This window comes from Ochotona curzoniae, unplaced genomic scaffold (assembly GCF_017591425.1).
Source record: "Ochotona curzoniae isolate NIBS_2020 unplaced genomic scaffold, NIBS_Ocur_1.0 contig_2404, whole genome shotgun sequence".
Taxonomy (NCBI): Eukaryota; Metazoa; Chordata; class Mammalia; order Lagomorpha; family Ochotonidae; genus Ochotona; species Ochotona curzoniae.
This window is the reverse complement of record NW_024465451.1, coordinates 4,227,287-4,254,186: the sequence shown is the minus strand read 5'-3', so window position 1 is coordinate 4,254,186 and position 26,900 is coordinate 4,227,287. Positions and strand designations below refer to the sequence as shown.

The window sequence follows — 26,900 nt, the reverse complement described above, 5'->3', positions numbered from 1 at the left end:
GGAGAGGAGATTTATGATTCTTATCTTCAGGGAATGAGGATCCATGTACTCTGTTGTTTCTCAAAAGATCCCTAATTCCAGAGTGATGAAGATCTACTTGGATCCTAGTAAAATCTGCAGTGTTGGGAGGCCTCTGAGCAGCCAAGCCGGTGCAGTGTTGATGCACAGGGACAGCCAAGCCCCTGGGCCATGCAGGCTGCGGTCATCCCTGATACCTGCCAGACCGCATGGGCTCTGGCAGCAGGACAAGCAGATCCAACCAGGACCTGGGGCAGTTAATTCAGGCTGGACCTGGTTGGATGGCAGAGAATGGTCATTGAGACCATCACAACCTAAAGACCCCACATTCCTGTGACTCAGTGAATCCAAATCCAACTATAGTTCTTGTGTTTTATAAGTGCCCTGGGCAGGTGCCTGGTTCTTGGGCTGACTCTTTCACATGGTGATTCATGAATGAAATCTCCTTCCACCTTGGGGACCACATCCCTGGCCACCCACATTCTGCCAGTGTAGAAAGAACAAGAAGGAACCTGCTTGAAGAGGTTTTTTTTTGAGATTTATTATTATTTTAAAGTAAGAGTTACAGAGAAAGAGAGACAGATGGATGATCATCTACTGGTTCATCCCGGATGGCTACAATAGCTGGAGTTGGGCCAGGTCAAGACCAAGAGCCAGGAGCTTCCTCCAGGTCTTCCATATGAGTAGCAGGAGCTCAAGCACTTCAGCCACCTTCTATTTCAGCTAACGTAGAGTGGTGAATAAGGGGTGATAGGAATAAGTCTCAAGGTAGGGTTCTCTGAGGAGGCAGCATCTGAGCTGAGATCTGAAGGATCTGAAGGATCTGAAGGATGAGTGTGAATGCCAAGGAATCAAGGCCAGAAAACACTTGTGGGTCATGGAAATACGTGCAAAAGCCGTGGGGCAGAAAGAATTAGACACCCCTAAGGATTAGTGCAAGACCATCATCCTCACTCAGACTTCTAACTTCGCCCACCACTCTCCCTCTATCTGATGCCTCTGATTCTATACCTAGACCACCAATTCCAATGGTTCTGTTAGGTCCTCTTTTACATGAGTTCTCAGCTTTCACACCGTGCTGACCCTGTTGTCCTTCTCACAATCCTTGTGCCATTGCCCCTTGATCCACCTGATCCACCTGTTCCTTCTCTGTAGCATCTCCCAGGACCCAGCCCTTGCCTCTGCTTTTCTGGTGGCCTCCTCCCCAGCTTTGCTTGTTAGGGTATGTGTGAAGCACCCAAGATGGTTTGATAGGGTGGGATTGGGAAAAAATGGTAGTTTTCCAGAATGGCATTGGAGAAGTCACAGTAGGATGGCCCCTGGCTAGGATTGGTCCAGGTTCATGTCTGCAGGTGAGAGAGGATTCCAGCAAGAGATGTAGGTGAACAGATACATGATTTATTTAAAATGAAATTGCATGCTCGGGAATGAGTTTGGGCAAGATTTGGAGATGATGACCTAGCAAGCAACACAGTTCAGGGATATCCTTTTATACCCTCTGGAGGTGTGGGGGTGGGATCTGGGATGCAGCTTTGGAGAGGGTGTGGATACTGCACATGCCTGTCATTTTTTGGAAATCATGGAAGTATCATGGTGTCAGGTTCACGACAGGAGCCAGAGATGGCCTTGTACCTTTTGTGGCTGTTGTGGCTGAGTCCTAGTTACAGCATGGCAGAAGCTGTAATTTCTGCTACATGGAAGTAGGGGATGCTTGGTGGATGCTGGAAGGGAGCAGGTCTGGGCAGTGCACAGGGACAGTGTTTAGCTGGTGCTGACCAGGTCGTCAGGCAAGTTGGCTGGGCTGTCACACTGCAGACTGCAGGACTACAGTGGGCCAGCAGGATGGTGCTGTCCAACGTCAGAACCTGTTCCTCACTGCCTACATCCAAGTGACACCTGAACTAGTCTGGCTAGATTGAGGTGGATGTTCCCTGGAGCAGAAGGGTGGAAGAGCCTTTCAGAAAGGGGAAGCAAGTGCAGAGGCCAAGGAGCATGATGAGGGAGGTGGGAGAGGAGGCATGGCAGTGTCACAGGACCAGGGGTATGCATGACTGAGGGAGGGGTAAGGATGGGGGTCCCCAGATGAGCCGAGAAGGCAAGACTGAAGGGTGTGGCTGCCTCGTGCAGGAGGGCCAAGGACCCCAGGAAGCTGGACATGTTTTATAAGCAGCTAAGAATGGAGCACAGTGTGAAGGATTAGAGGAGGGAAGACAGAAGGTGACAAGGAAGCTGCAGTCAAGGTAGGTGAGTAGGTAGGAAGAGGCTGAGCGATCATCTGGCAATGCAGTGGCCCACATTGTGCCTGGCACAGAGCAGGCCTCAGTGTGGGGGCTGCAGCCTTCCATGGATTCTGTTGGGTTCTTCTCTAGAGTAATGGTGACCAGACCAGTGAGGGTGCTCATGGTCAGACCCTCTGTGTTCCATTGCACTGAAGGCATTGGTAAACTGAGCCTATGTCAAAATAAGCAGCTCCCGCTGGCCATATGCCTCCCAGACAGAGGGCAGAGTGGACAGCAGTGCTCAGCATCGAGGCGCTTGTCACTTTGCTTTATGGAGGTTGGAGAGAACAAAGCCTGCTTCTGGAGTCTTCTTGCAGCTCTGCCAGGGACTGCTAGCTGCCAGGCCCTGGGTGTGACATAGAAAAGCCAGAGACCACCTGTGTCAAGTAACACTGACCATGGGCCAGGTTATCAGATCAAGGACAAGGAAAGAGGAGAAAGTGGGGGTTTCTCTGGTACCAGAAAAATGTCTCAAGGCTTTGGGTGGTGCATCAAAGGGCCAGAAGGCAAAATTCAGAGCTTGTCCCCATCCAGCCAGTGGTCACAGTGCTACAGCTGTTGGGTCAACAGAAGCTCTTTGGAGATGAAAGGGCAGGTCTACCCTGGGGGCCTCTTCCCTATCCTGCCTATGGCCTGGTTCAGAGCTCCATCTCATACACATGCCCTACTGCAGGTGTGGTTGGGGATAGAGTGGGGTGGGGCTACCTTGATGTCATTTGAGGAGAGGTGGGGCTGGTAGCTCCAGATCTCAGCTTCTGATTTCCCTGGGCTGCTAGCAGCTCAACTTTGTTGTAAACATCAAGTGTTCCAGACAATGCCAACTGCTGCCTTCTCGACTGTATGTCCTTTGCTCCCTGTCCTGAGCAACCTTTCCCATATACACGATCTCGATTGAGTCCAGCAATGCTGGCATCCCATGTGGGTGCCTATTTGAGTCCTGACCATTCCATTTCCAATCCAGCTCCCTGCTGGTGCCCTGGAAAAAGCAACAGGCCCTTGCCACCCGTGTGGGAGACAAACACAGCTCTAGGCACCTGACTTTGGCCTAACCCCAATTGTTGCGGCAATCTGGGGGGTGAACTAGTGGATGAAAGATGTCTCTTCTTCTCTCTTTGTAACTCTTTAAATATTAATAAATCAATTTTTTTTACCCCAGCCTCACCCCAGGTCACCCACATAATCACACACTACATACATACACCATTGCACAGATATATACACCACACACAGTGGAGGGAAAGCAAGGAGAGCAGTGTTACTGGAAAATTGAGAATGAAGGCTGATGGTGAGGACCCCAGGTGGAGACCAGGGGCCAGCTCAAAGAGGGCCTGAAAGGACATTCCAGGATGTTTGAATCCCTTCCTGTTGATAACAGAGAAGCACCACTGTGCTTCAGGAGGGAAGAGGTGTGGTTCTGTTTGTTGTATAGGGAGGAGATTGGATTGAGGCAATTCTTTAGACAGAACAGTGTACAGCATGGCTCCATGTCCAAGAGGATAATGAGTTAGCACAAGGCCTGCTTGGAGCATGAGCAATGGGTTGGGCACAAGAGGAAGGATGCTTGGAGGTGAGACCCAGTGAAGGTCTGATTTGCATGGCTGGGTGGCTGAGGAATGCAGGAGGAGCCATGGGTCTAAGCTAAGGGCAGGAGTTTGGCTCTGGCCATATGCAAAGAAGCTTACCATTGCAGAAACCTGAAAGTGACAAGGATTGGGTCTGGAGTCTGTAGGAAGATCTAGGCTGGGACTTTGGCCACAGAGAGGAATTGAGGAGCCAGCAGCACTAGGGACAAGCATCTGGAAAACGGGAACCTGTCGTAGGAACTGGGCCAGCCCCTGTACCTGGAATGTCCTCCCTTTCCTGCCAAGACCATATGGGGTGGCTGTGCCAAGAAACAGCTCCACATCATCCCTTCCCACCATCCCTGAGGTCTGAGTCACAGAGGGACAGAAGACAGCAGTGGGCCCCGTGACCCTCAGAGTCACCTCCTAGCCCTTGGCCAGGGTTGTCCCGCACATCCCTTATCCGGGTGGGGCCATTCACGGATGAGTTGTATTAGCATCATGAGGAAGGAATCTTTACAGACTCAAAGGAACAGGCCCCTGTGTGGTTCTGGGAAGAGAGTTCAGGTCCAAAGGATGCCATCTGCCTGGCAGAGCTGGTCATGGCTTCCCGTGCTCCCCCTTCTGGCTGTCTGCTCTCCCCAGCTCCATGGCCTCATTCTGTTTCACCCCCATCCTCACTCACACTGCACTGGCATCTTCTTTAGGGAATCCAGGGTTTCTGTGTATACTCCCCATCACACTGAACACCTGCCATGTGCCAGGCTCCAAGTCATTGCCTGGTTTGTGTTTCTCTTTCCTTACAATGGCTCTCTGAGCTAGGCTTAGAAAGTCCTGCACTCCCTGCCTCCTAACCTTTTTGGGGAAAAAACTGGCCCACATGGAAAGGGTACCGGACGTTCGTTGTTAGGTAAGGGGCTCGTTGCAACCAAGGTGGGATTTGACCAGCAGCCTTCAGGGGCCATTGTCATCACAGGGACGTTCTGAGGCCTGTGCTCCTGGCACTGCTTATCCACAGTCAGAAAGAACATGCACCCAGATCTGCAGACCAGCAGGGCCCTCTTCCAAACATGACCATGTTGTTTTGGTTCTTCCTGCTCCCATAGCTCTTGTTGCTCATTCTGTGTCTCAGACTGAGGCCTCAGCTGCTTGGAGCAACTTCTGGAGCAAGTGTGCATTGTGGCCCCATGCTTGCAGCCCTACTATGCCCAAGTGGTGAGATCTTAAGGTAGCGAGTGTGGGCACAGGGACACTAGGCACAAGGACACTATCATTCTGGGGAGAAAGGCTATTAGCCCAGAGGGGCCACACAGAAATGCACTGGCATTTGAAGCAGTACACCCAGGTTGTGTTTTCAGGGTGTATGGGTGGGAGACACTTCTGTTGTGTGTGTTGTCATGAGTGTGAGTGGGAGGGCTTCATGCCAATGCATCATTCAGTTGCTGGTTTCACCCAAATGTGTGTGTGTGTGTGTGTGTGCTTAAGAATGAATGAGCACATGTTTGGAAGGAGAGGGTTCTGCACGCTGGGTCTGAAAGGTGCTAACAGGCCTGTGATTCCGTGTAAGATGTTGTTGGGTCTCTTCAGTCTGGGACTTCTCCAGGGCCAAGCCCCTTCTCTGTAACTCTGGAAGACCCAGTCAGATGGTTTCCATCTGCTCCAAGGCCTGCAGGAAACCAAGGCCTCATTCTTGGACTAACACCAAGTGAACAAGCCAAATATGGGGCCTTTCTTTCCTCCACTGGCCAGATTCTCAGACTGAGAGGTATTCCCTGGGCATGTCTATAGCCCAGTCAGGAAGTGGCACAGAGTTCTCTTTTTTTAAACATGTATTTTATTTTTATTACAAAGTCAGATACACAGAGAAGAGGAGAGACAGAGAGGAAGATTTTCCACCCCTTGATTCACTCCTCAAGCGGCCACAATAGTCAGAGCTGAGCTGATCCAAAGCCAAGAGACTGGAGCCTCTTCCAGTTCTCCCATGCGGGTGCAGTATCCCAAGGCTTTGGGCTGTCCTCTACTGCTTTCCCAGGCCACAAAGGGAGCTGGATGGGAAGCTGGGACACCAGGATTAGAACTGGCATCCATTTGGGATACTGGTCCGTGCAAGGCAAGGCCTTGAGCCACTAAGCCTCTGCACTGGGCCTGACACAGAGTTCTTGAGCTGCTCCCTTTCCCTGCTCTGTCCCTGTGACGCCATGGCTAAGGAAAGCTGTGAAGATTATTAGCCTATGGGGCTCTTCTCCCAAATTCCCCCAGTTCCCAACTGCCTGAAGATGATCAGGTTGCTCTCCATGACTCTTGGTTTTCTCTCTGTAAGACAGATGATTGTCCTAGGGACCAGTGTGATGACTGTACTGGATAATCCTCTCTAAGCACTGGTATCCCATACAGGCACCAGTTCATGTTCTAGCTGCTCTGCTTCCCCTCCAGTTCCCTGCATGTGGCCTGGGAAAACAGTAGAGGATGGCCCAAAGCCTTGGCACCCTGCACCTTTAAAGGAAACTGGAAGAAGCTCTTGACCTCTGTCTTCGGATCATCTCAGCTCCAGCCGTTGTGGCCATTTGGAGAATGAACAGGAAGGAAGATTTTTCTGTCTGTCTCTCCTTCTCTCTGCAAATCTGCCTTTCCAATAAAAATAAATAAATCTTTAAAAAAAAAATGAGCATCCATGTTAGAGGTCAGAGGGCCATGGCACTGACTAGAGCAGGAAGTGGGGAAATGTGGACACACAGGTGCCGTACAGGGCCACAGACATACCTGGTCTTTTATCGATATCTTTTGCTGTTGCTGTGTCTGCTGTCCTTTGCGGAAGGTGCAAGAAAGGTGGATGGTGTTCTGTTTCAATGCTTCTTGCAAGGGAAGACAGGGATTCCAGGGTCTTTGGAATGCTGTGTTTCCAACAGCAGGATGCGAGCCCACTGTCTCTGGCTTTAAGATGAGAGGGAGCAGTAAGGGAGCCACAGGAGGAAGCAAGGGCTCATGACTGTTGGAGTTTGCAGACTAGTTATAACTTTGAGCAGCCTAGGTGTGTGGGCCCCAGAGGCAGCCCTTCTCCATTAGCTGGCAGGATATGGGCACCAGCACACAGTCCCCAGACAGAGCTGCAGAGCTGGCTGTCAATGTGGGAGATGTGAATAAGAAATCTGGGACAGCCTTGGTGAGGCTCCCAGGTGGGGAACCTCACCCACAGTCCTAAGTCCCAGCTCCAAGCTGGCTGTCAACGTGAGAGAGGTTAATAAGCACCTGGGGACAGTCCTGGTGAGGCACAGAATGGCCTCCCAGGTGAGCAGCCTCACCCAAAGTCCCAGCTGCAAGGTGGGACTCTCCAGCTAGGCCAGGTTCAAAACCTCCTTCTCTTGCAGCTCCTGTGCTGGGGTTGGTTCAGAGCTTAGACGGATGATGTCTGGGCAGAAGTGTGAACACACCAAGCTTGAAAGTCATTGTGGCCCAAAGAAGAAACACACCCTAGTCTAATAGTCACCAGGTAACACACTCTGCACTCAATTGCACGCGATGAGTGTGCCTTTATGACCAAACTAGTTAAACCACTAGAAGTCACTGGCCAGTGGGACCCAGAAAATGTAAGCCACCCTGCCCCCAGGTAAATATAGGTCTGCATGTCCAGAGGGGGATCATGTTTGTCAAATATGTTAATCTGGAAAGTTCCATGTGAGTATCGGGAATCATTGCTGTCACTACCTCGTGATGATGACATCCGAAAGGAAAACAACACAGATCTGTGTTATCCCATGTTCCAGCACTTCCTGTAGCAGGGTCCACACTGGGAGAAAAATGAAGTGTGCATACTTGAAGTGAGGAGTTCTGCAGACATGGCTTGGGAAGAGCTGGCTCAGGGCAGGATGAGCAGAACACTCAGCTCGTCCTAGGCCTCTGCAAGTGATCACCTCTGTCACTCTTCTTGTTATTGCTACCACTGCTAGCCATGCAATCCTTCTGTTCTCCGGCTTGTAAAACAGGCCTTCAGAGCAGCCCTCTGGGGTCGTCTCCAATGAGCCCTATTCTAGTGGGATAGAGTTTAGGCTAAAAACACACAAGGCCTTCCCTGCAGCCAGCACTGTGCTCATCAGGGCTGGACTAAGGCGTGGAGGAAAAGGAAACTTGATTTGAGTCTCCGTTCTCAGACGCCACTGCCTGTCCCTTCCTAGACCCTCCACTGTCTGTCAGTCACCTCTGCAGGTCCCTCCCCCTGTGTATCCCCACCTCCTCCATTCCTGGACTTGCACCCAAGTTGATCTTGCCTGACACATCCTACTCGATCAACAGAGGTGGACAGCCCCTAAGAAATAAACCGTGCCCCTGAGAGGAGGACATAGCTGAGTAACACCAGCAGACTGTTGTTGTAAATAAAGAGTGAAGGGAGCACACATGGCTTGTGGCTACATCCTCCTCCAAGGAAAGATTGAATCCTTGAGACAAAGGCCTTGTGATATGAAGAGCACATACTCTGTTGCCTGGCCCTGTACAGAAACAGTGAGCGGCCCGTGTGCCCCAGTGCATTGCTTTGTATACATCTGTATGTGTACACAGGTATCTATGTGTCTACCTGGTTTATCATTACTGTATAAATACACACAGAATCTGTGCTCTTTATTCATAGAGTCTGTATCCATAATGCACCTGGTCACGGATTGAAAATATTTTTTTTTTGAATTGTCTGTACACTAAGCATGTATAGGCTTTTTTCTTGCCATGGATCCCCAGGCAAAACAATGTAACAATTATTTGCATAGCATTTACATTGTGTTGGATATCCTAGGTGCCCTAGAGATGATTGGGCATAGAAGGCTGAATGCACGGAGGTTATATGCAAATATTTACTCCATTATCTATAAGGAATTTAAGCATCTGCACATTTTTGGTGCCTGTGGGGATGCTGGAACCCCTCCCTCATGGCTATCGGGGGGGTGGGGTGGGGGAACCACTGTCTACATTTAATTCACTCAACACGTTCCAGTTCCAAGTAATCGCTTTCCTCCTACCAGGCATCAAATCAAACACTGGAACTACAAAAGCCACAACACTATCCCTGCCCCTTGAGGAGCCCAGAGATGAAAATGAACACCTAAGGAAGCAATTACCAGCAGGCTCAGCTGCTGAGAAGCCCATGTGTTCCGAATGAGTGAAGGCATGAATGAATGAACCACAACCTTGCCGGACACATGCCCCCACAGCACTCCGGAAGTGGGTGCCGTGATGTCCGGGGTCGACAGGTGTGGGAGTGGGAGCTTGCAGGATGAACAACACAGCATGGCCACAGTAACCTGCCCTGTGACCGAGCAGAGACTGCACTCCCTGATTCTGGGAGCCAGCTGACTACCAATGGCACCAGGACCTCATTTAAATTCCATCCAGGTGCACTCTTGTGAGATATTACGGTTTATAAAGACGCCAAGGCTGTGCATCAAGGAGCCTTTACAAAGGAGCTGACACTGTAGTGTGGCCTCCGAGAGAAGAGGGGAGTTTGCCCGAGCAGCAAGGTATGCCCAGGGAAGATGAAGTTGAAAGCAGCGGTGGGGGTGGGGGACGCGGAGGTGGAGAAGGAGCACAGGTCGGCAGGGGTCAGACCTCAGGAGGTCTAGGCTGTCGCGCCTGGCTCTGACTAGTCCTCACAACACTGCACAGGAGCTCAGGATTGTTTCTTTTATTTCCTTGTCTTGAGTCTTAAACTGATCTTTCAAACCCTTAAATGTGGGTTTCCTGTGAGTCACCTGAAAGGCCTGTGTCCCCTTGTGGGATACAACCCACTGTTGTCACATGAGCACCTGCTGGGGTCCTGAGGGCAGAGTCCTGGCGGTGATGCCTACCCTGGACTCAGTGGAGACCACGCAGCAGAAGGCACTGGACCAGCAGTTGGGGAATCAGGGTCTGAGAGACAGACAGCAAAGGTTTGTGCATGCAAAGCAAGGACATGGCCAGTGTGATTTCTGGAGGAGTGGGACCCTCGGGGCCAGGCCAAGCTATGGCCTTTAAGAGTAAAAGCTACAGACAACAAAAGCCCTGGAGACTGAAGAGTTAGATCAGAGGGAGAAAACGAGGAGCTGACATGAATAGGCTCCCATGTGCTGGTCTCCATCTCAGCCCAGCTTTGCAGTCTTTGGGCAGCAGCTTTACACTCTATAATTCTGATCAAGTAGGTTAAGACAGGTCCCAGGTGTGGGTGTCCCCACGGACCCCTGACACTAAAGGTTGCAAAATCGCAAACACAGGCCTCAGCTTGGGTTGGGTTGCATGCGCTTGACCTAAAGCCTAGCATCCTTGCCTTGAGATGAGATGATTGACAAGCAGGAAATATGCAGGGCCAAGCTGGAGGTTGACTTGCCTGATAGTCACCTCAGATCCTCCCAGTGGGCGGCCTGAGCGTCTCTGGGAGTTTGTCTCAGACCTCAAATGCAATGATCAACACAAGTTCAGCCTGGGGCAGGTGCAGAGTCCATGGGCCCAGCAGCCAGGCACTGAGGGGGGAACTCAACTCTGCACCTGCCTCTGCCACTGCCTTAAGCTGTGTGGCCTTGGGTCAGTGTCCCCATTGAAGTGAATGACCATGCTCGCTTCAACAAGGATACAGAACTGTAGCACCTCCCTTGACCCAACAGGCTGTTGGGATAATTAAATAAGGTCAGCAAGTCCTTCAAATTAACTTTCTAAAAAATGTCTTATTTATTTGGAAGGCACAGTGACAGACAGAGATGGGGAGAGATAGAACAACAAAGAAATCCCGCATATGCTGATTCACCCCCGATGTGCCTTCCATGTCCAGGACTGGACCAGGCTGAAGCTAGAATCCAAGAGTTTTGGGCCCGGCGGTGTGGCCTAGCCTTAAACTCGCCGGGATCCCATATGGGCACCAGTTCTAATCCCAGCAGCTCCACTTCCCATCCAGCTCCCTGCTTGTGGCTTGGGAAAGCAGTCGAGGACGGCCCAAAGATTTGGGATCCTGCACCCACAAGGGAGACCTGGAAGAGGTTCCTGGTTCCTGGCTTCAGATCAGCGCAGCACCGGCCATTGTGGTCACTTGGGGAACGAATCTTTGGACAGAAGATCCTCTTCTCTGGCCCTCCTCCTCTGTGTATATCTGACTTTCCAATAAAAATAAATTTTAAAAAAAAGAAAGAATTCAATAGTTTCATCTGCGCCTCTCATGTGAATGATGAGGGCCTAAGTGCTTGGACCATCCTGTGCTGCCTTCCTAGGTGTGTTGGCTTGTAGTGACTCAGACGTGGAGCAGCTGGGATTGTACTGCTAGCTCCAGTATGGGATGCTCATGTCACAGGAGGCATCCTAATGCACACTGCTACAATCCCAAGCCCTTCAATGAACTTTCATCAAGAAATTGCTACACATATTGGGAACTGAGACATAGCAGTGAACAAAATAGACGCCCCAAAATGCCTGCCCTGTGGAGACTGCATTGCGGCAATGTGAAACAAATGAATATGTCAGGCATAGTGTATCATATGTGGTCAGTTATATAAAGTACATGAGATTAAAATTGAAGTATACTATACATAGATTTAGAATAGTACACAAGGTATGTATTTATGTGAAAACATACAGAGCATAGATGCATATAATACAGAATGTATTACATATAAATATGTATAGATTAGAACATAGGCTATCATGCATCAAATATATGATAGATTACAAATATGTACCAGCATGGTGCAGAGGAAGTGGAAACAGCAATTGTTGGGTACTCTTTGGGGATGGAAATAGATGCAAAGCACTTGACACCGAGAATGGCCCAGAGTCAGTGGACAATAAGTTATGTTTAAAAGGCCAAGCAGCTGAAGAGAGGAGTCTTAAGAAGTGAGTGAGATAATGTGGGATGCAGACATGCCTCTCCCAGAGCTGCCTATCAGTGCACAGTGATTTTTATCCCTTCCTCCCCTGGCACTACCCACTGCTCCTAGTCGCATCCATGCACGCACACCTCTGGCATCACCCCTGCTCCTGGTGAGGACTGAATCCTCTCTCCCAGCTCTCCAGCTACTTTGCATCAATGATATGGCCATGAAGATGGAGCGAGGAGCTTGATGGGAGATAAGAAATCAAAACATATGGAGGGTGCTTGTCCAGGGAGCATAAATGACTCTTCATTATAATACAGGAGTCAAAGTCTCAAATTAAAAATAAAAGGCATGATGTAGCTTTCACTGCACGGCCGTAATGGAGGACAGTCATTGTCATACAATCGTCAAGAACATTTTGTTGATTGGCAAGAGCCAGGCTTTGTAGAAGGGACCAACTTCCCCACAGCTAATCTGCAGTGGAATTGTTCAGTGTTAGGCACAGCGTTAATAATATTGTTCTGGGCTGCGCTGGATGTAAATATCCCACTCTTCATTTTGTAAGCAATCAAAGGGAAGCTTTGCAGACAGGAGCGTGTGAACGGTTATATTATCTGTGCCGAGAAACACATGGGCAAGATCGGGAAGATCAAAGACGACTGTGCTTTAGAATGCCTTTGCTTTCTGGCTTGTCGCCAATCTCCTATGTCTTCCCAGCAAGTTGCATATTAGACAAGTAACAAAAGACCACACTTTCAGTGTTGCCCTTGATACTATTCAAATGTGCAGGATTTGCAATCAGACTGGAGAAAAATGAAAAATGTTCGATCTGAACAACCAGCGATTGACCTTTGTCTTGTGGTTCCTTCTCTTTGATGAAGTATCTACTATGTGTTTCAGTGCTTTGCCTCCACCAAAAGCAACGTCCAATGCTAATCAGGAGTGCTAAATATTGGGGCCAGAAGACCCCCATGTGTACCTGTGGCTCTGCCAGTTTTGACCTTGTTGTGGCCTTGGGAAACAAGTTCCTTAAGCTCTCTATGCCTTAGTTTTTGCTTTAGTTTTTCTCCTATAGGAGAACGATGCAAAAACTCACAGCATTGTCTTGAGAATTAGTTCTTTCTAGCCCAAAACCCCTCAAAAAAGCCCCTAATCTGCCAGTTAGCCCTGTGATGAATCCAACTGTGTCTCCTAAGTATATATGTGGAAGCCTCTTCCACATATGGCTTTATTTGGAAATAGGGCCTTTGCAGATAATCAGGTGGGGACAGGAAGATGAGGATGTGCCTCGTACACTGTGACTGGAGGAAAAGAGGGACTTTGGGACCAGAGATAGGGTGGGAGAGCACCTATGGACACAGAGGCTTGGAGTGATTCACCTACCAGGTAAGCAGTGCCAGCAGCCACCAGACGCTGGGACGAGAGGAGCAGAGCCTCCACTCTGCTTCTGGGTTTCAGAGGGATTCTGACTCTGCCACCACCTTGATTTTGAGCTTCTGGCTTCCACTAACTATGAGAGCAGAAGTTTGGGTTGCTTTCAGCTGCCCAGTTTGTAGAGCAGCTCTGGCAAACCGATACAGGAAGAAAAATCTGTGCATTGTCAAATGAAAAATTCAAGCTCAGAGGTATAATTTATGGCTCCAAAAGCAGGCAAGGTGGGCTTTGAACCCACTCCCCTCTGAGCCAAGGTCTCCCTTCATTCCAGTCACTGTGTGGCCTGCCAGGGGCAGGACCAGGGGCAGGCGGGGCACTGAGACAGTGGATTTGGAAGGGAGTGCCCTCGGAGTCCCATGCATTTCTGTGGAGACAGGAGGTCAGAGGGCTCTGATTTGGAACAGCTCATTAAGTAAAGAGCAGTGAGCATTTGAGAGTGACTTTTTAAAAAGAGTCGACTTTTATTTATAGTGACGTTCCAGTCATTAATTTCGAAAGAAGAAAGCCCAAAGCAGAAGCAGGTTCATTAAAAATTTGACATTAGTAATTTAATTAAATTGGGTCTTTGCATCTCGTTGTGGAAAATGAAACGTTAGTTCTACACCGGTTCTCAGCCCATCTCCCCTGGCTGGCCCCCTCCCATCCCCTGAGCTTGTTTTCTTCTCCAAATGTTTACCTGAGCAGCCCCTCCCACCCTTAACACTCAGTACACAGGCAGGTGTGCACACACACATCACACTGCTTCCACAGTTGACAGCAGCAGGGAATCCTGGGAAACACTAAGTGAAGCAGGGGAGCATGGGAAATACCATGTGACCCAATGGCAGAAGATCATGGAAGATTCTGGGTCCACAAGGTGAGGCAGATAAATCTTGTCAAAGGTGAAGATGACGTGGGGCAGAGAAGAGCTTTTCAGTTCCCCGTAGGAAGATAAGCCCCTCAGCACAGGTCTCTTGCTGTCTGACCCTCTGATACATTCCAGTACTAAGCACTGTGGGCCCATAATAAATGCTTGTTGCCAAGGGGACTCACACACACTAAAACTCTTTAAACCACTAATAAATGAACCCACAAATATGGGTTCTTCAAAAAGTTCCTAGAAGGGAGTTAGTATTGTGTTGTAGCAAGGAGATGTCACCGCTAAGACACCGGTATCCCATACAGGTGCAGGTTCCAGTCCCGGCTGCTTCATTTCCAACCCATCTCCCTATTGATGCAGCTGGGAAAGTAGTAAAAGATGGCCCAAGGCTTTGGGTCCTTGCACCATGTGGGAGATCCAGAAAAAGCCTTTGGCCTGACCCAGCCCTGCCTGTTGTGGCCATTTGGTGAATGAAACGGTAGTTGGAAGATTCTCTCTCTGTGTAACTCCTTCAAATAAATAAGTAAATATTTGAAAAAAGGTTGGTGACAAATGCATACTAGCTAGTCATTCTGTTTTTCCATGATTTTTTTTTTAAGTTCCCTCATAGATCCCCGTAAGTGCCAGCTGCTACCAAGGCCCCTCCCGCATGCCTCCTGGCTCTGTGGGAGAACATCTGCACATTTTAAAACATCACATTTTTTGTTTGGGAGGTAAAGAGAACATTCTCTCATCTGCTTGTTTACTCTGTAGTTGCCCACAGCAGAGAGGTGTGGGCCAGACTGGACCCAGGAGTTACAATGCAATCTGGTTCCCCCATGTGGCTGGCAGAGACCCAGTGACTTGGGCCATCTGCTGCTTGTGTATCCAAAGGCCTTGAATACAGAGCAGGGGCCTGAATCCAGCACTTTGGTATGGGACAGGGGTGACCCAACTGGCTCCTTAACTCTTGGGTCAGAAGCCTGCCTGGCTGCATGTGTTGGGCACCTGCTGTGAGCAGGCAGCATGCTGCCCTGCAGCCCTGATTATTAGAACCTGCTCAGCTGCTGTGTGCTGTTGTCCTCACTCCTCCTTCAGTGGAGGCAACTGAGTTTGCATGACCCAAAGGATGCAAAACAAGACAGGGGCGACATCTGACCTTAGATGCAGATCAGGCTGGTTCCAAAGTCTGCCATTTCCCTCCACCTGGGCCTTTTTCCTGCTAGGAAGAACATGAGGAAGAGATGGGGGTAAGAAGGCCTTCCTTGTCAGGATGCTGAGATGCTCAGAGCTGATAGAGTCCAGAAAGGCAGGCTGCAGCAGGACCACGGCCGGAAGGAATATCCGCGAGGGCTTGGAGAAGGTCCAATCTGCCCATCCCCTCTTCCTCACCATTGCCAGTCCACCCTCTCACCACAGGCTCCCGGAGATCCTAGATGTCTCTGACCCCAGTGCTTTTGCACATGCTTTTTTTCCACTGCCAAAACTTTCTGGCCTTGCTTGCTCTTGCTAATATGTCAAGATCTTGTAAAGGTGTCACTTCCTCTGTAGAATACCTCAGCCCTCTGCTGCTCCAGACAGGGTTTGGTCCACTGCCTGATCTGTTTTACCACTCACCAGAGCTTTACCAGAGCTTTACTTTTCTCATGGCATACACATTGTACTCCAAACTATACTCAGCCCTTGAACTACCTCACCTTATTTAATTCCCATTGCAACCCCACGGGAATGACACCCTTGTGGTTCCTGTCTTACCAATGTGCCTCATTCCTAAGGCCCAGAGAGGTTAGTGAAGGGACGATTGAGGGTTCAGAGCTGGGGAGCAAGCCGTGAGGCTAAGAGGTGAGCCAGCCATGTGGCACCCAGGTCTGTACTGCAGACCCGGCTGCTCGGCCTTTCAGAGACATCCTTGCTGGGTAGATGAAGGGAGAGACACATGGACAGTGGTCTGAGTGTGGGTGGGACCCTGGTGCTTGCTCTTTGAGGCTGCCCTGGAATGGTGGCCTTCAGGGCATAGCGGGTTCGTACTGAAGGAAATGGCAGAACCAGGGGAGCTAGGCTAGGTGGAACAGAGGACTCATGGGTCCCAGGAGTCATGTCCTGTATCCCTGTGTTCTTCATAATTGGCAGGCTGTGGTGCTCTGGCACCTTCGCCAAGGCCATTTCCTCTGGATAATGAGAGTGCTCTCCCAGCAGCCGTGATTGCCCTGGCTCTGACCTCACGTGGTCCGCTGTGTTCCCAGATCCTAATACCCGCCTCTCCATGTGCAGTTCAGGCTGATGACGACCTGGGTTCATCTCTTGCCTCCTCACTGTCCATGGCAGTGTGAAAGACTCCTTTAACTCTCCTGACCTCCACCAGATAATAATAATAATAATAGACACTTCCGTTCTGGCAGCTAGATGGGCAGACCATGCATGATGGAAAGGACCACGGGGTTTAGTGAGCATCTGTTCTTTCCCATGCCCTGTGGTATCAGGGAGAAGGAGTGTGGAGTCTAAGACCACACCCAGGAGATGGGAGTCAGTTCCCAAGGACCAGGATGGACGTGATTCCAGGGTTGCGCAGTAGGAAAAGCATTGACCCGAATTGTCACATGCAGCTCCCTTCTTGGGGAACTCGTGGCTTTAAGAGATGAGAGGTCTCGACAGCCCCTTTCTGGGAGAGGTGGATCCGAGGCCCCATGGCCCAGGGAGGTACTGCTGGGAGCTGGGAGAGGGGTACAGCCCAGCTCACAGGTTGCCTTCTGTGTCCTCACAGTTCTCCCCAGTCACGCCTGCGGGAACCCTGGGAGGCTGCCTAATGGCGTTCAGCAAGGATCCACCTTCAACCTCGGCGACAAGGTCCGCTACAGCTGTAACCCAGGCTTCTTCCTGGAGGGACATGCCGTGCTCACCTGCCATGCAAGCTCCGATAACAGCGCCACGTGGGACTTCCCCCTGCCCTCCTGCAGAGGTAGGTGGCCACAGAAGTGTCCCCAGAGCTGCAACAGGAGAGGAGGCTAAGCTTCCAATGGGATCCTGCCTGGGGATCGGTGTGGAGGGGGTGTAGAGTCCTGCAGAGAGCTGCACCCCTCTACCTAGCCAGGTGTGGAATTTCCACTAGGGGGAGCTAATTTCTAGGGCATGCTGGGTATTTGGTGGATTTCAGGGTGTTCCAAGGGTTGCTCAGTCACACCTGAGCTTCCAGCTTGCAGGTGCATTCTCCTTTGACTTCTTGCTTGATGGCAAATGACATCTTTTGGGCCACGCTGCGCTCCTGCCCCAGAAGAGGCAGTTTCCCTGGCCATTCCAAACCACCCCTCCTGGGCATGTGCCACTTCACACCCAGCCATGTCCTCACCCCCTCACCTGGTGATTGGCCTTTTCTTTGCCCTATCCACTCAAGCGCTCATCTACCTCGTGGCTCCTTCCTCTCAGCTTCCAAACATGCTAAATACCCATGAACCCCAACGACTCCACTGCCACCTCCCATAAACACCTGTGCCCAGTGCCATGTCAGCCTCGACCGCCTGCATGGACCTTCTCCTAGGACCTCCCCAGTCCTATTACTGAAAGTCCTGTGCTTTAGAAACTCTCCAGTCCCAAACAAACCTGAACAACTGGTCACTCTCCTCTAGGCTGTCCTCTTACTGCTACCCTCACTTGTAACAGCCACACTTATTTCTGAAATAATTTCTGGGTGGGTGTTTGGTACAATGCACAACATGCAACTTGCGGATAGCTGTAGGCCGCTGGGTTTGTGTCCTGGATCCAGCCACAGTCCCAGCTTCCTATCAGTGCAGACCCCAAGAGGCAGCAGGGAATGTCTTGATGCCAGCCCCAGGAGAAACCTGAGTCGAGTGCTAGTCTCCTGGCTTCATCCTGGCCCAACCCAGGCTGTTCCAGGCATTTGAGGAGTGAACCAGTGGATAGATCTCTCGACTCTTTCTTTCTCTCCTCAACCCTTTTCTGGCCTCTGCCTTTCATATAAAGTAAATACATTTTGAATCACTTCTGTCTGATGATGCAAATCATGTATGATGATTATAGAATGAGCAAGAATAGGAAAGAGTAAAGGGAGAAATTAATCTATTCTAGCTGTAGTTTTTATGGACAGGTTAAACATCCATTCTATGAAAATTTAAAACCTGAAATGCTCAAGAATCTGAAACATTTTGATGTCCCAAGTGGAGAACCCCACTCCATGAGGCTTTTTTCCATGCACAGTATTTTTTGAAATATTGCATGGAATTATCTTCAGGTGACATGTGTAAGATGTATACGAAGCGTAAGTGAATTTTGCTTAGGATTGAGCTCCATCCCCAAGGCATCTCATCATGCATATGTAACCTACTCCCAAATCAGAGAAAATTTGAAATCCAGAATACTCATGGTCCCAAGCATTCTGGAAAAGGGATACTGAACTTGGGTGTCCTGCCCATCTTTTTCCCATGCACACAGCACAGTTAGTGACAAATCAGTACATGCATTAGGATTATAACATGGGCGGATTATGTTTGGCCACCCTGGAAGAAACCTCGCATGGCATGTCTGATGTTCCCTCACTGGCCTCTGAGCCCTGTGTCTTGGCAGCACCCTTCAGCCTTGGCCTCTTCCCTTCCTCTCCTTTTCTCCCCTGTCCACCCCCCACCCCCCCCATATTTGGCCTCGTGTTACCAAATCCCATGTGTGTTTACCATTGGCTGCACTTTGCTTCCTGAAACTCTTCATCTTTAGATTCCGTGGATCCTGGGACACCAGAGATGGACCTGAAGAGCGTTTCCAGGAACTGAGAAATGACTGAGACGAGGAACTCCTCTTCTTACCTTCTATCTTCTGCTTTCCTCTTGGAGGAAGTTTCTCTGTAATAACGATCAAAAGCTGAGCCCCTGGGATCCACTGCGCCTCCTCCCACCATATGCACTCACTTTCTCTAATCGACAGCAGGGATGGAAATTACTTGGCATGTGCACCTAATCTCCCTCCCACTCTCGTGGCAGGCATAATTAATTGATCATATAGCACCCTTTCTGCTGGAGTCCAGACAATGCTGTGAATTCTCTTCCAATAGACAAGCCACAGCCAATCAATCGAGTTGCCACTTGCCTCCTCCTTGCTTTACCCTGCTCAGCCAACAGAATCATCCTTAGTCATGTTGTTCCATCCGGGTGGAGCTCAAGAGAGCTAGAGCCTTGTGTCTGCCTGCAGGAGATTGACAGCAAGAATGACCAAACCAATCTGGGGAGATCACAGTGAGAAACTGTCTTGGCTCAGAGCATCCCTACCCACCTCCTGCCCTGGGGATGTCACTGTTAACATTCTGACCTGCCAGGAGGGTATCCCAAACTGTGACATGACAGATCAGGAAAATAAGATCACAGGAGTAATCACATATTAAAATGAGGAAACAGAAGAAGCAGTACCCTTTCTTTGTGTGGCACTATCTGTAGCATGCTCTTACCTTATAGATAGAAATTAAGTACATATCCTGCAAGTGTCTGAGGCAGAGACGGCTTCACACTGTCCTGGGATGTACAATTCACATCAGTGTCCTATGCTAACACAGTGACCCCCACTCCCACCTCCCAACCTTCAGGAATCCTTCCACACCCTCTGGATCTTGAACTCTCTTCCCCAGGTCTGCCCTGCCAACCAAGGCGGGGAATTTGGTCCATTGCTCTTAAGCACACACAAAAGCTAAGGAAGGCGTCTTCCTGCCGGACAGCCCACGTAGAGAATCTGCAGTCATGCAGGCAACTTTTGTCCCTGCAGGTTCCCCTCCTGACCCTCAAAGCCCCTTCTCCCTGGAAGCTTCTCTCTGACATCAGCCCTAGGGGCTCCAGCTTCCCCCGTGATATGGCCTGGGCCCTATCTTCTGCCACCTACCTCTTGCACCTTGGCCCCCTCTTAGATTTTCCCCCACTTTCCTGGGCCCAGAAACCTATGTTCCACTTGGTGTGACCACTTCACAGAATTAAGGGACCATCTAGCCCATGGACCATATAAGACTAGAGAAGTCCTGTCAAGGCAACCATAGACAGCACACGGAATTCAGTGCATCCCTAACAGGCTCATTTGTGTGGCCCATGAATGGTGTTGCAAGTATCTGATTGGCCCTTGGCAGTAAAACAATTTCTGCCTCTGAAATCTTTGGGGCCTGCCCCCACAGGCAGAGCTGAGCCACGAGCCTGCCTCCCTAGCCAGGTAAGATCATAGCATCCATATTTTGAGCCATGGGGACAGCTCGGAAGGGGTGAGCCAACTCAACCTGCGTCACATTGCACATCAGACACCATGACCATGGGGGGCCTAGAGCTGCCTCTCAGATCTCCCTGGTTCTCTCGCAGCCCTGACCCTGAAGACAGTCCACCCCTTCGTTGTCTTTCACTGACTTCATCTCATTCCTTCCCTTGCAGTTTCTCCCACCTCTTAGTTTCCCACCTTCTGTTCTGATTACCACCTGTCTCTGATCCCTACCTCCTATCCCACCTCCTGCCTGAGTTACAGGCCCATGTGGGTGTTGAATGTTCTGTTTCCTACTTGAGACAGTCAAAACCAATTCCTGCTGTCAGCCCAGACCCTGTGCCTTGAGCCAGGTGCTGCAACTCAGTGGAGAGTATTACCACCCAAGGCGGTTCAGCCACACAGCAAGAGCATCATTCACGCTTGCTGTCCTAACTCTCGCTGTGCCAGCCCAGCCTGCCCACCTTGGCCACTCTTTTGGGGGGTGGCATATCCAGTAATCACCCCTTGTTCAGCTGTCTCATCCCTCCCCCTTCATCACTGACAGAATCAAGTTCAGATTTCTTGGCATGGGGCATGACGGTCCTTTCAGATCTCTAGTCTCCCCATCTCCTCTGAAGTGGCATCTGAGTCACAGCAGGGCCCAAGGGATGCCTGCTGTAGAGGTAAAAACTGGCTTTCAGAAGGCCTGGTCCCTGGAGACTCTCTTGCTGGCTGCATGGTCAACAGGTGCTTCTTCTGCTTCATGGCTGATGGGAAACAACGGGCTGTGCCAGAGCCACCAGGGCCTCAGCCTGCCGCGCCCCTCATCTCTAGCCCACTGCCTTCTTCTCATTCTCATGAGCTGCATAAATTCCTTGAGAAGCATCCTCGGCGTGGACGATGCTATTTCAAGACTGATTCTTTTTAGGTTGTTCTTCTTTAGGAGGCCAAACTAAACAGGAGCTCTCTGTGCACACCCTCCATGCCAGGAGCTGTGGCCATGCCAGGGTTAAGGCTTTTGTGCTCAGGGAGGATTTGGGCCTGTCTTCCTGTCCAGGGCTGGCATCTGTGAGTGAATAAACCTCATCCACTGGGCAGTGGTCCGTAAATATTTGCTGAATGAGCGGCTGGCTGGCCGACTAGGGCTGACTCACGCCCAGGATCGTGCAGGCATTGGCGCCCAGAAGGAAAATTACCAGCCTGAGCCACTCCACCTGCTCTGCAGCTCTAGGAGGCTTGATTGCTTTCAGTCTGGAGTTTCTTGGAGTGTCCGCGAGAGCTGTGTGCCTCTGTTCCATCCAGGAAATGCCAGGTGTCCTGTCTGGGAACATGACACAGACTAAGGACACTCTGGGAGCCACTGGAACTGGAGGCAGAGTAGGTGAGAGGTTGAACCCCAAGGGAGGATCCTGGCCCATGGATTCCCAGTCCAGCTGGCAGCAGGCAGAAAACAGGGCTTGTGACCTGCCTTCCTTTTGTGTCACTCCAGGCACCTTCTCAAAGGCAGAGGTCCCTAGGATGTGCTGGCTTTGCAGTGTCTCTTTGATGCCCAAGAAAGCAGACTGTGTGGACCTCAGCTGCTGGCTTCTTACTCGCAAGGGGCACTGGCCCTGCAACAAAGAAAGGTGCGCAGGAAAGGAAGACAGCATGCAAACTCACTGGGGGCTGAGAGGCAGGTGGCAGAGAGGACATGGAGAGAGCTGGCAGGAGTGGGAGCTGCTTGGCCACGGAGACTCACGCCGAGTACTGAAGGCTGACACCAGGCCCAGGGTAAGGGGACGTATGGCCTGCAGGGGCTGGGACTGCAGGTGTCAAGCTGCATTTTGTTGGTCCAATTTTGTTGGTCCTAGGGGAATGGCCTGTGCACTGGACAGCAGTGGCATCAGGTATGGGCAGCACACAGTCAAATGACCTTGGTTTCAGCCTCATCCAGTTGGCTAGTGCCGTGTGGTCACCAGCATGTGGTTAGACCTCTCGGAGGTTGAAAGTGGAGAGGGAGCTGATTATTCACTTACTGATTCACTCAGTGACTCGGGCAGCTTTCTGCTGAGCACCTGCAATGCGCCAGTCAAACCATAGAGCCAGTGATTAGTTATCAACAGCCTGTTAAGTGGCAGATATTCCTAAATACAGAATAGCATGGGGGTGATCCAGACAGACCCATCCCAGAATCTCATGGAGTGTTCGTTCCTGTAGCCAGGAGGCAACAAACCAACTACTGAAGTGAACACATGGAAGATGATGTCAGGAATTAGCTAGGAAACAAAGTCACTGATTGAAGTTTAGGGGGTTGCTTAACAAGGGCTGGTCAAGGGCCCTTGGGGAGGTGACAATGTACCAAGGTATGAAGGCATCTGCCATGTGAAGACCTAGGAAAGGGCTCTCCTGGCAAAAGGAGCAGCAAGCACGAGGGGCTGGGGTGGAAATGAGGCTCCTGGGTTAGAGCAATAATGGAAAGCAGGCCTATGTGGCAAAGTGGCTTGAGACGAGGAGAGACCAGGGCTAAGAGGTAGTGGGAAAGTGGCTAAGAACTTGGGTTTCCTTTTTTTTTTTTTCCTTCTTGGTAATTTATCTCATTTAACATTTTTGATTCGCAGGTAACATTGCATTTTTATGAGGTACAATGCAGTATTTAGGAACATACACACTGGATGAACCAGTCACGTTAGCCAACCAGCCTTTCCTCTTTATTTTTCTCCAGTGTTTGGCACCCACCAGCTTCCTCTCCTCCAGTTCTTTGTGCTGCAGAGCATGCAGAGTTGCCATCCATGTCACCCAGCGTGCCATGGAGCACCAGAGGCCAGTTCCTATATCTGACTCATTATCTAGCTGCCCACTCCCCTTCCTGTAGCAATCACTCTTTGAAGTTCAGATCTCCTATTGTTTTTAGCTTCCACCTGTGCAATAAGACACACAGTGTTGCTTTGTCTGTGTCTGGCTTATTCTGGCTAATATATTACACTCCAGTTCTGTCCATTCAGCCGCAGTCAGGATTTAATTCTTGTTTATGACTGAATAATACGTGGAGGGCGGGGGTTCACCTGTTCTTTATTCATTCATCATCAGTGAAAATCTAAGTTGTTTCCATAGCGTGGCTGTTGTAAATCGAGCAGCTATCTCTTAGATAAACTCATTTCAGTTACTTTGGATTTTCTCCCCAAAGTGGAGCAGCTGAGAAAATGTAGACTCCGTTTCTAAGTTGAGGAGACATACAGGGGAGAGGCTGAAGCAGAGATTTGGCTCCATGTAACTCAATATTTGCAAATGATCACATTGGGTGCTATGAGGGAGGGGAATTGCAGTTAGGCAAAGAGGCATATGGGGAGGCCGTCAGAAGGCAGTTACCGCAGATATCCAGGCTAGAAAGGATACTGCAGGTGTCTAGGCTAAGGGTTTGTGGTGGCCACGGTCGTGGCTGAGACGAAGGACTACAGACATCGGATCGTGTGTGCAGTTACGAGGTGCATCTGACAGGTCTTTGTGATGGGTTGGAGTTGGATGCTGATAGAGCAAAGGATCTGGGTGACTCCTTGATTCTGTTGGCAGTGCTGGCTGGGTCAGCGTGCTGATGAGCACAATGGCAGTGATGGGATGCGGACCATAAAGAGAACCAAGATTTTCCCAGGTAAAGTTTGGGGGGGACATCCAAACAGGAAGTCCTCAGCTACATGGATCTAGGAGAGGAGGGACACGGGGCAGCAAGCAGCTTTAGACACCCAAGAAGGCCTGTGGGTCCGGCATGCCTGTCCCCATTGCCTGGATCAGAATAAAGAATACACAGAAGTCACAGGGCACCATGCCAGGCACCACGAGGACCCTGAACGGCTCTGAGCACTGAGGCCCTAGCTGCCCAGTGCCACTTTGCTGCACGCCTCCTCTGTTACTCCTGGGATCACAGCTGCTTCTTCTCCCACCACTGTCACCACCATTACCACAGCAGCACGAGTGACATCATAGGGGCTGGCATCTCATCTCTCGTATCCCCTGACTGAGTGGCTTGAGGCCCCTTAGCTAACCATTCTGAGCCTCAGTTTTATTATCTGTATAGGAACCCCTGCATGACTGAACTCCAGAGGTGGAAGTGAGGTTCAAGTTGAGAGATGCTAAGCCTGCAGCAGGGGCCCTTGCTCACAGAACCCACTTGGCGAGATTTCACTGCCCAGTGTTGACTGAGTCCTCATCATGTCCCACTCTGTCATCTAATTGAATGCTTACAAACATGTTTGGAGGTTAAGGCATTGTCTTTGCCTGTGAAAAAACAGGGCTGGGAGAAGTGAGCTGCTTTGCCTGTGGTCCTGCAGCCAGAAGGAGGTAGAATCAGGATTCAGCTCTCATCTGCGTGCTTACCTTAAAGGCATAACTGTTTATTTGAAGGTCAGAATTACAGATAGAGTCAAAGAATCTTCCATCCACTGATTTACTCTCCAGATGCCCCCAAGGATTAGGGCTGGGCCAGACTGAAGCCAGGAAACAGGCAGTTTATCTGGGACTCTCAACTGGGTGTAAGGGGGCGAACGTTTGGGCCATCTTCCATTGCTTTTCCCCCAGACCATTAAAAGGGAGCTGGATCTGAAGCATGCAGCAGCCAGGACATGAACTGGTTCCCATATGAGATGCCAGCACTGCAAGTGGCATCTTAACACACTACACTACCACTCCAATCCAAGCTGAGAGTGTAACATCACAGTCTACTGCAGGCAGGGACAGTGGCCCATGATCTGTAGTGAGGACACAGGCTTCCAGAACTTTCCCAGCCTGGTGGTGCAGGACTCACGCATATCCCTGAGGTGACACAGTGACTTCTTGATCTCCCATGGTTCACCTTAACTGTCCCCTTTCCCCTGTGCCTTGAACTCTTTAGAAGAGAAGCCCCCAGGAAAGGGTCTGAAGTCATTCTATTGGCAGAGTCAGCTTCAGGGAGTGTTTGGGAACAATCAGGGGCTGCTGAGCCTACTCAGGAAGGAGGGCCAGCTGGAGGCTCATCCCCTCCCCTCCCTCCAGCTGACTCAGGTGTTGCATTGGTCAAAACCTGGGAGGCGACAAGTGCCAGAGGACTCCAAACAGTTCTTGGAGAGCAGACTATAAAGCTAGGCATATATTGCTAGTGCACCAGTTTCATGAAATCCATACATAGCTTTTTCATTAAAAAAAAATCATGAGAAAATGTCTGTGGTGAAATGCTGTGTTTAGAAGCTGTTTTGCACCAAAATAAGGTTGAAGTGTCCTACGAAGTGTTCGAAGTCCCCTCCTCGGAGCTGGATGTGGCAAATGTCTTGAAGCCAGCATTTCCTGGGTGGAATCCTGGCTGCAGCATTCCGCATCTCTGGAGCCTTGGGACAGTTCTGTCTGAAAGCTCCCTTTCCTCATCTGTAAGTAGGGATGATTCCACCTTCCCTTCCAAAATGGCTGAGGACTACACGGGAAGGTGCTGGTGCAGCAGGTGCCACACCTGACCTGGAATGACAGCTCCCCAAGGAGCGACCTAATCTAACACTTCCCCTAGTTACATTCATCGCCTCAGAAGGAGACCTTGGGGAAGCATCTGGGACAGACTATGTTCCCCTGAGCTGGGATTTCCTCTGTTGCAGAAGCAAAGACTCTGATAAAGCCAAGGAGAGAGGACCAGAGTCCAGAACTGCCTCCCCCCTCCGAAAGGGGGCCGAGGTGGCTGTCAGGGCACCAGCAGATAGAAGGGCTCTCAGCTCCATGGTGCTAGAAAATGGGAGGACCGCAGCACTGGACATCGAAGGCCTGGTTTCCCAGTTCTGGCCTTGAGTTCCAAGATGGCAACTTGTCCAAGACCTGCTGGTGTTTTGATGTCTTTGGAAGCTGAGGGACCTTGGGGAGGTCAGGCCATGGGCAGATTCCCAATGCTAAGAGCCTTCGTGTTTGTTCCAGGCAGCCACAAACATGCAGGAGAGTTAGGCTCAAGTTCGTGTGTGTGCATGGGTGTCAGGTGAGAGAAGGGTAAGGTGCAGACCCCGCCATCCCCAACTGAAATCTGGGACTGGCTACAGAGCTTAGTAGCCATCAAAGCAAACTGTAGGATTCCTCTCCAAAATGATGGCTAAATTCTGGAGACCTTAAAGCCGGTCATAAATAAAGCCAAAAACTCAGGACGGCTTCTATGGGCTTCACACACTTACGACTTGGAATATGCATGACATCACGGCAGGGCTTAGAGCCCATTGCCAGGGAGGGCTAGAGCATGCATGCGTATTTCAGGCTTGCAGTGTTGGCTGAAGGTTATATGTTATGACTTTGGAGTTGTAACCATGAAATACAGCACCTTATTTAAAGTGGGAGAGAATCTCCAAACAGCTTTTACAGCATTTTCCATCACAGCAGGACAAGGCAACTAGGTAAGAGCCGGGGTGGCAGAGTGGGCCCTGGGGGGGCCAACATACATCTTTGGAGCCAACTGCTGACCCCCAGCCACAAGTCTCAGACTCCTGAGTCCTTGCTTCAATGCATGGTCCAGAAGTGAGGATTCAAAGATAGCACCCCAGTCCGCTTTCAAGTGGTACCTTGGGGGTGCAGGAGACTCCAATGAATCCCAAGCCAGCCCCTTCCTGGGTGTCTTGGGAAAGCTTCTTAACCTCTCAAAGCTTCCATTTCCCGTTTTGCTGTCCAGCAGTTGCTGACTGAGTGCCCAGTTTATCCCAGGAAGTGTGCTAGGCGCTAACAACAAAACTGGTATGCAGAGTGAAGGCATAAACAGGAGCAGTGGTCCTCTGACAGCATCGGG

General features: G+C 50.4%; 1 protein-coding gene across 1 annotated transcript in view; it reads left to right on the top strand.

Moving 5' to 3' along the window:
• CSMD2 (CUB and Sushi multiple domains 2) overlaps window positions 1–26,900 on the top strand; it is a 580,178-nt gene that overhangs the window by 185,866 nt on the left and 367,412 nt on the right. Inside the window, exon 4 of the mRNA XM_040974400.1 lies at window positions 16,707–16,901. Coding sequence (XP_040830334.1) covers window positions 16,707–16,901 — 195 coding nt within the window. The remainder of the gene's footprint in view (window positions 1–16,706; window positions 16,902–26,900) is intronic.